General features: G+C 37.8%; 1 protein-coding gene across 1 annotated transcript; it reads right to left on the minus strand.

Moving 5' to 3' along the window:
• Window positions 1-492: 492 nt before the first annotated feature.
• On the minus strand, window positions 493-6,053 carry LOC119728277 (cilia- and flagella-associated protein 97-like). The gene is made up of 3 exons (XM_038200450.1): window positions 4,733-6,053; window positions 4,391-4,532; window positions 493-2,152 (listed from the first exon to the last, which is right to left on the minus strand). Exons 1-3 carry the CDS (start codon window positions 5,924-5,926, stop codon window positions 1,980-1,982), a joined length of 1,509 nt encoding a protein of 502 aa, XP_038056378.1. The 5' UTR covers window positions 5,927-6,053; the 3' UTR covers window positions 493-1,979.
• Window positions 6,054-10,140: the final 4,087 nt, after the last annotated feature.

Here is a 10,140-nt window from a genome sequence, read left to right on the forward strand (position 1 = left end):
ATCTGTACTTGATTTATAACTGTTAAGCAGTCAGCAATGTCTATGTATATCTTCCATTGGAGAACTACCCCCATCAGTTCCAAAAAGAATCTAACTTTAATATCTAATGGCTTTTTGTAATAACTTTGTTATAATGCTGTTGATCTGAAAAGTAATAACTTTTAAGTTAGAAAAACTCTGATATGCTTCCATGAACATGCAAATGGAAAGGGGTTCTTGGTTCATTATCTTAAAAAAAAAAACCAGAACAATACACAAAACACCAATTCAGATAGTGACTGCTTGAACGCAGACTTATTTTTTGCTTATCTTTTTTGTCCACTTAATTAAATATATATATTAATTTACTGTCCACTTCGTTTTTATAGTGTGCACTTGTACGTATTACAGGCGCACGGACACAGAGTACAATTTTACAACTCAATTTTACAACTAAACTGATTAACTTCATCCTTAAAATAAATTTCAGTCCTTTTGCTTCCAAAGCATATTTTTTTTCTGCTGAAAGAGAAGGAACCCACACAAAGCACAATGCTTGAATTATTGCACAGACTATTTACAAATTCAATAATAACATGTACATGTAATTGTAGTTTTGTAATATTTATTATTTAAAAATATATTTCCCACTGATCAAAACAAATCTTTTTCAACTTGCTGCTCATACACCTCCATGTCCATGTCCATGTAAGTCTCAATTTACATTTCCTATTTCACAACCAATCTACATAACTTAAAATATCAGAATTTGAGCTTCTTGAATTCTGCTAAGTTGTTTGTGCATGTGAACACAATCCTAGTTTGTGAAGTGAACAATATTGTATTCTTAACAAAACACGTCCACACATGTACTTGTACATCCATGTACATGTACTGTACATGTATCTAAGCTATAGACTCCCCAATGAGCACAATTCATTGTCAACCACACAATTAGCCCTGGCTATAGCATCCTGTTGTCATAGCAACAGCAGTCAACCAAACTTCAATAATTTCAATAGCCGGCCACTACATGTAGTTTAGTCAATATACAATGTACTGTGCATGCATGCCACAAGGCCATGCTGGCTTTTTGCAAATAAACGATGTAGAAAATAATTGCTAGCCATATTTAGTAAAGAAGCATATACCACGCACAGTGTATTATTAAAAATGCGCAATGGGAATTTCCAGCTTTAGTCATTTCTGGTTATTTAGTACACTGTCTTAATTAGTGTTTGTCTTAATTAGTATTTTACAGGCATATTAATCATACAGTGAAGAATAGGGCAATTTTCACAGTGGTCTTCTACAGGAAAAAAAATGAGCTGGCTAAAGCAGATTTTAAGCATAATTACACATTTCAAGTTTCATTTCTTACTTTACCAGGAAGCAATCCCAAAACCCTGTTCATCACATGCCATAATCCACGTACAATTTGACCTGTTACTATAGCAACAGAAGATGGACCACACTATCAGGACGGATCGATTGCCTGCAACTGTCACAGCCATCCCAGTTCCCATGACGAAAATACTAAAGCATCTGATGAATTGCTTGAACACAGGGAACATGAAACTTATAAAAGTGCATTTCTGAGTCCTTTTTCTCCAAGTAAGGAGGGATTTCTGTCAAATTTTGCAGCAAATATGATTATGCTGAAGATATTTAATAAAGTAGGGTTTGCAATTCAACAATTACTGTGGTATCCATTGCAACATATGACTGACTTATGATTTGACTTATGATTACTAGTGATCTGACTTGCGATTGTTTGTGATCCGACTTATGATTGACGTGTGACTTGACTTATGATTGACTAGTGATCCAAGTTATGATTGACTTGTGACTCTACCTATGATTGACGTGCAACTTGATTTGCAATTTGTCTTATGATTGACAACTGATCTGAATTATGATTGATTTGTGACTTGACTTATGACTGACTTGTGACTCGACTTGTGATGGACTATGACCCGTCCGTGATCGAACCTTGCCTTTTACCAGCGGTCATCCCAGGCTTGCTTGGGTCCTCCAGGAGGGGGTGGATTGCTCCGCCCACTACTTGGTCTCATCCTCCTCGATCCACCTGATACCGTGGAGATTCCACTATGGTCACTGTTGAGGCTGGCCATACTGGATCCTTTGCCTAGACTACCGGAATGACCATAGCCTGCAGAGAAGGGATAGACAAAGTTGTGGTCAATTCCATGATTCACAGTAACATTTCCCAGAGATGAAATGCGTTTAAGTTTGTGAAAATTTGTAGCAAGAGTATTGTCCAGATGACACTAAGTTACATTCACAATCACAAAGAGAATGAACTTATTCTTATTAACAGAATAAAAATATAAATGAATAAGGATTTGTTTGTCATGTTATTTTTGCAGTGCCCCTGGCCAATAAATAAAAGAGATATTTAAGAATTTAACGTTTTGACGTACATTTCGACCAAATTCATCCTTTAATAAGTCACCTTTATACGTGTTATATAATATGACTTGTCCCACTAATATGGCTTTTCAAATTCACACTACATTTGGTACACTTTGCACTTTGAAATTTAGAGCCATTTACTTCATGCATAGAGTGCAAATAGATGTATAAATAGATGTTGGTTACCATAACAACTACATCTACAACTGTTCATTTTGCACATGAACTCAATCAGGTTAAAATATAATCTGGGTGAACAACGAAACGACAACTCTGTTTAAATTCATTCTAAATTTCTCGAGTAGAAGTGGCATTTGGCCAACATTAATAATTGACATGAATGCATCATCATGCACAAAAACAATCAATAAAATATTTTTTAGGAAGACAAATTAGGAAGAGGGCCTGAGGCGAAGTATATACAAAAAAGTAAACCATCGTCCCTATACATGGGGCTTATTGGGTGGCATTTTATGATTCATAGTACACTTGTGCTTCAATGGACCCACTTTCATTGTGCTGTTGACATACTGACCCATTTTACATATGTATAAGAGTTGTGTCAATAGAGATTTGCTTTAGAAAGCTTCAGGGTAGATTTCAGTAGTCTCTGACGTAGTTAAGAATATGATAGTTAATATTAATCGTTAAGAATATGGAATGAAGGATGTAAAGTGAAATGTAGACAAGGTACACCCTTAAAAAATTAAATGCAGGACTTGTTTAATGATTGGGGATAGAATAACTTTGCTTTTGTCAATTTTACTGTATTTTTACTATTCTTGCACAAGTATCATCAGCTGATAGAGTTTTACAAGTCAAATTTCAAAAATTTATTTATTCACATCTAAGTAGCGTGTGCTCTAAATCAAATAATACTGAAGTGGTCCGGCAAGCATTTCAACAAATTACTCTCATGGGATTTGCATGTAGTCTTAGGTCAAGCTGTGCAGAACTTGACATGAACATGTACAACATCTGTATGTAACTGAACAAGTGTTAAGGTTCAGTTTATTTATAAATACAGCCTTGAATGCAGGAATGAAGTCCACCAACTGACATTTTATCACACGGGTCAGATTAACTAATTGATGAGGACTTTGAAATGGCAATTTAATTTGATTTCGGTCTCAGTTTTCGCTGGATAAATTTAAGGTGTGATAAGCTTAATATTGAAAATAGTTAAGTTCAGTTAATTCAAAACAGACATTGAATTACTGAATTAATTAATTCACTGTAAAGATAATACAATTAAGTTTCCTAAATGAAATGGTAAAAACTGCTATTTCATCAGAAAATATCAAAGTTTCATCCAGAATAATGAAATGGCTGATGAATAAAATTGTCCAGATTGCTGTGGATAGTATGTGAAGTACTTGTACTTCATTTCAAGTACATACAGGGATATTAAATGAGACAATTGTCAAATTACTCAATGGTTTTGTCTAGTCAGCTACTTTGGGTTTCAAGTGCAATTAAGAAGTCATCAGCAATTACATGTAGGACCAATTGAAAAGTGTTGGCGTATGATTACTATGCACGATCATGTAGGTACTCGTTATAAAGTAGTTTTCAAAGTAGGCAAATATGTTTTAAACAAGACTCACATGAATAAACATGATGAAATCAAATCCTGGTGTCAAATTTAATAATAAATATCCACACAAATATCTGGGGTTATAATAACTAAGATAATGGTATCTCCAACATACAGAATTATTTTGTAGTTATGATTCTTCACAATTTGCCAAACCATCTACTGGCAAATGACACAAACATGCACAAGGCAATGGAAAAGTGCAGAGTGATTGTGTCAAGTCCATTTTTTTTCTATAAAGTTATAGGCCTAAAAGTGATAAAACTAGAATTCAAGGATTCATTTGAAGTGCTCATTGGATGCTACAAATCATTTTTTTATTAAAACCTGCAATTTTTGCAATTGAGGAGATGTGCACGAGTAGGTTTGATTTCTTACTTGCTGGTTTAGAGCTTTGTGGTCTCATTGATGCCTTGGAGACCTGCGATGCGTACTTCATCTGTTTGTTGTGCTCATGTAGCAGTTTGTCGCGACGAACTGTCGAGCTGGCACCAGCAGTCTCGATGCGTTCCAGAATTTTCTGCAAGACAAATACCACTTCTTTTAAAAACTTCTGCCTGCTTTCTGGACATTTCCAGAAACCAGAGCTAGTCCACAGGGCTTTGATGCAAATGAATAAGTAAATTCCTGACAACAAAATAGTGGAAGTGGAATAATAGTGGAAGAACAAACAGAAACAGAAATAATTTTGCGTCTGTTAGACTGATTCTTTTCACTTACCCTATTTTCCATCTCAATCTTTCTCTGCTCCCGTTGTCTGCATATGGCTGAATGGCTCATCATTCTGGGTGGATCCGCCCTCCTTGATTGCGATGCCCCATAAGTAGAGACATCAACAGACTTGGGCCTTTGCAGAATCTTCTGCAGTAATCGCTGATTCTCGCGGTCAATCTGCTTGACTTTGTCATTGCTGAAGGACAGGTTGACACGTTGATGAGGCATGGGTTGCGTGACGTTGGCAGACAGTGCTTTCTTTGCAGAGGTTGGTCTTTGCTTCGCTGTCACAGGCCGGTGAAAGGAATGCATCTGCGAGCGATTTGGCGTGTCGTCCATTTCCAAAACTGCTCTCAGAAGCCTACTCAGTTCACGTGCTTCGGTTTCATCCATTTGCTTATCACGCTTGGACACAGACCCATTGCTCGGTGTGACTCCTACAAAACGTACACTTTCCTTCTTGCCTGATCTTGTTCTCTTGTGTTTCCCATCCCCACCCTTAGATTTTGATTCAGCTTTGGCCTGTCGCAGTCTATTTTCTTCAAAGCTGTCCTCAAATTCATCTTGATCATACTCCAGTGTCGGCGTTGGGGATCGAGCTGGACTAGGGAGGGGTGACACATCAGTTACGTCACTGTCTGAATCGCTAACGCTGGTATATGAATCGCTGTGCTCGCTCTTTGACGAAGAACTGTTTGTGCGACTTCGATTGGACTTTGACGTACTAGAGCCATGCGAACTTGAGCTGTCCCGTCTTCTAAAATGAGAACGTGGCCCTTTGGAGGTTTTGGGTCTATTTGATGCAGTCCTTGACTTAAAGTCCCCATCTCCACTTGAACATCTATCATCATTTTCCCAATTCCTTGAACTTGAAGAACTCAGATTCGTTTGCACTGGGTGTCTACTTTCATGTCGTCTGTCTTTAGCTAAGTATTCATCATCACTTGAATCTGAATACGACCCCTTTTTAGAGTAATAATTGTCCCTGTTACCGGTTGGTCCAGCTGACGGGATCTTGACACTGATACTGCTGCGACTACTGACGGCCGACCGCACGCTACCGGCGCTTTCAGGCCTGGCTTTCCCCGTCGTCAACGGACTCTCCCGTCGCCCAGCATACCGGTCGGATTTGACGACATCTTCGTCGTCTTCGGCGAAGAAATCAAAGTCTATCGGCTCTGGAGTTCCTTCCATATCCATATTTTACAGATATTGTCGACCAAAAATCGACAATTTGGGGTAAATTTGTATCGGAATATGCCAACAATCCGAAGAACCGCAACCAAAATTGTTTTCTAGCAACAAAATGCGTGAGGTCAAAGGTCAAATTCCACATTATGCGCATATACGGCTGTTTGCTGCTTTAAAAAAAAAACCAGCAACATTATTCTTTTAGAATGAAGTTGAGGGCGACAAACAAATCTTGTTCGTTTTGGAACAGCAAGCTTTCACTCATCCCTAGGGGGCGTGGGTACGAGCGAACATCAACTTGCTATAGAGCTTGAGATGGGAATAAATGAAATAACATGTATTGACAATTTCGAGAAAAAATATAAAGAACTCCAAAAAAGGTTAGGTCTGATATTTACAATTGTAATTCTCGAAAACAGTTGAAGTCAATTCAGAGAAAGTCTACGCAGTTTCGGCAACTAGTTCAAACTTGTGTTAAACTTCAGTCACGCTGGCTTAAGAGACTCGAGACAACTATGCCTCACCCCCCCCCCCCCCCCCCCCCCAACGATAATAACCCCCAACACGCCAGAGATTGGCCAACGGAAACCTCCCGGGGTAACTTTAAACATCCCTTAACCGAAAATATGCTTACCCCATAAGCAACCAATTGTTGAAACCTACCTGCTCACTTGCAATATAAAACCAATTTCCTTATTAAAAATATCAAAGTCAATGTGTCCACAAAGCTGCATCCAATTAAAAATTACATTTTCCCTTTCAAATCAAATCATAGCAAATTACCATTTAAAAACAAATCAGAGAATCACCACCGTAAACAGGTAAAGCACATTCGTAAATTTAATTCCATCCACTGATTTATGAGCTCAGACATTCTTGCACCACTCGATCACATACAGAAACTTATTTTTGATAACTGTTTCGACTTTACCTCATATTAAATAACTCATATTTAAGCTACATAATGTGTTTAAGGTACAATTAATTTAATATTGCATAGAAATATGCGTTTAGACAACGCCACGCAACACTGTGCAGTACCATAGGAACTTTGCCGTAAATTGCGCATAATTTAACGGCCGACACCATTGATCTAGTAAATTACAACAGTACAATACTTCAAGCAAGAAAATGCAATGTCACAATGATATCTTGTCGTTACAGTAATTTAATCCGAACAAGTACTGATTTTCGTTCATGCAACCTGCAATGTTTACTGTAGTACCTAACAGAATGTTTTGTAGAAAATAGCCCCACGGCCGGGAAACAAACAAATATTGGCAAGCCATTGCACATTGTTACAATGCAAGCGTGCATGCGTCACAAAACTACAGGTTCATTTTGCACCGATTTGTACCTTGGGGCGTGGCCACGCACATTATTTTTTTTACCTTAACGCAGCATACTACTGTACTAGCAGGTCACCTAGGCCATCCGTACCCGACCATATGGTGAAATTTCGGTGACTGGGCGGTGCCACATAATACCCATTGCGCAGGTCAATCTCAATTCATCCAATCAGAATGCGTGGTCTTCTCTATCGGCACGAAGATTTAATGACACTACTAACTATTGGATAAAAGTTTTCACGCACGCAGTATTTTAAAGCAGTGACTGCACCAGTCGCATATAATGGATAATCTGGCACACACGATGAACAATAAGGGACATTTATAAATTATGTATTTACACAATTTTTTTGTTACAATTGGTATTGAGAAGTCCAACAGACGGGAAATTCGATATCTGACAAACATTTTTTTGGTGCTCTGTTTACATTTACTTTTTTTTCTGTATAGTTTAGAATTATACAAATGTACTCTTCACCCTTGCAAAATCCAACCCCCCTTTCCTCAAACTTAAAATCTCTGTGTGTTTATCTTTGGATTTTTGGGGGAGTACATGTACTTTACAACTATTCTTTCACGGTTTTTTTCCTTTGAATTTTTACTTTCAAGTCATGCATGCTTTGAAACACTGAGAGGCTGCCCTCCCATGACATCACTAACACATTATTACATTACATCAGCACATATAGAAGAATGAAATCGGAATAGATTATTTTATTTGAGGGTTATTTAGGTTACAGTTTCCGATCGTTTACTGAGGTTATACATTTTGGACTCCTAGGGCTTATACAATTTTCAAATATCTAACAGTGTTGGGGAGGGAGGGGTAGTAAAGGGTGAAGTGAAACAGGGGGCGGGGTTGGATGTTTGTGAATGGCCACAAGACACCAAAGTTCAATCTGGTGCCCCCTCTCCCCACTCCTCCTACTTTTGTTAGATTAAGCAAAATGTCCCCAAATAAACAACATTTTGAAATCATTTTCCCTCATCCCTTATTTTTTTTTCAACCCCCCTCCTTCACAACTTGATTCCAACTATTCCATGTTGGACAAATATGCATTTATCAATTCCCCCAACCGCCATATAAACTCTTCCCAAAAACTTTACAAAGGGGTTGCACAACTTTTTTTTTGGGGGGGGGGATATGAATTTATCCATCTTGTATATATACCCCATGCAATGGATTATAGACCTTTATCATGCTGCTACCATTTCAGTCATGTTCCCTGTATCCAATAATAGTACTGAATGTAACTTTTTTGTGCAAAAAGGAACCAGACTATTTTTCCTTCCAGCCTCGCTTTGGTTACATTGATTTAAATGGGAAAACATATTGATGGCCGCAACATGATAATGGTCTATACTACCAGTCTCACAGGGCATTCTTAACCTCGGTTTCATCTCCAGCTTTGGCTGAAATCTCCTTAAGCCCGAGCAGGAGGCGAGGCCTAAGTTTTGAAAATGTGGGACTGTCCTAGCTCGGTTTGACAGGTAGCTTGCAGTATACAGGTACCGTCACACGCTGGCTAAGCCAGTCAACCCAGCTGCTGCTTGTCTGACCAATCAAAATGGAGCACTGTACATTGCCATGGCAACCAATAACTGAACGGAATGGATAGAATTTACAGCACACAATGCAGTCTTACAAAATACCCCTCTTAAATACTTTCGTTGTTAAACAGAGAAGAAAACTTGAACTTTGTTTTTAAATAAAAATTGGTTATATTTTGTTTTCATATGGACCAATAAACATAACAAAACATTGGGCGGAATATAGTTTGAGTCATTAGTGGATTTATTTATGAGTGACAAAAGGCAGACTACAAAATATGTGTTAGTTGAAATACAAGAATGGATTAACTTCAGCTTTTTAAAAAGAAAAAAAAAACTTCTAAGAAGTATAAACTAGAAATCAGAAAATGATTTCAGAATCAGAATCAGAAAATAAATTCTAAATGATAAATTTTTGGGGGGTTAAAGAGCTTTGCTTGAGTAGGAAGAAAAAAATAATTCCGAACAGCTTTTGGCTACCATGACAAGGTACAAATGCAGAGGCTAAACAGGACAGCACCTAGGCCCACTTAGATCCAGCGCCGGCCAGTGTCAACCTGTTCAATCCAGTTGGTTCCGGTTCCCGTTCTCAGCAATGTTACATGCAGAGAGCTTGCTTTCAATGCTTTTAATAATGATTTCATTTTTTTTTTTTACTTTTGTTAATGAAAGCCCACGCATAAGTGAGTGCATATTTAAACTACAACCCAATGTGTTAATGTGAATTTTCATAGTCTATTTAAACACGACGGCTCTATGAAATCTGTAAAGCCACATGACACAATTATGAATCAGTTGGGTTGCAGTTTATTTATTCTGACACAGATATTGTAAAAATCTAGGGCAGCCAAGCTCGGGAGTAAATAGCCAGTTGATGCGTGTTTTATAGAGCGTATCAGAAGCAATCTTAATATCTGGTACTGATTCCAAATCTGACTTATCTTCATTTGAAATTAAGCATTAGAAATGGAGCATTAGACATTTTGGATACTTTCTTCCCTTTTTGATTGACCATATATGAATTATCAGCCTTGTGTGAATTCTTGGCAGCTATCTCAGCTAAAAATGGCACCAACTTGACATAGAGTACAAAAATATCTGCCTAATTTGTAACATTTGTATAGTTCCAAGTCAAGACAAAGAGCTAACTCATTTAGAAGGAAACGGGATAAAAAAACCTATTTCATGGCACCACAATTCTGGACACCACAGATTATAGTCCTTGTGTTTTAGTAATAAGCTTTCTCTACTTCCCAAGCTGGGCTGCCAGCGGATACAATAGGGAGGTTTCGCAAGCGAACGGATACGCTTACACTTACGCTT

The sequence above is a fragment of the Patiria miniata genome, unplaced genomic scaffold, assembly GCF_015706575.1.
Source record: "Patiria miniata isolate m_02_andy unplaced genomic scaffold, ASM1570657v1 HiC_scaffold_20, whole genome shotgun sequence".
Lineage (NCBI taxonomy): Eukaryota > Metazoa > Echinodermata > Asteroidea > Valvatida > Asterinidae > Patiria > Patiria miniata.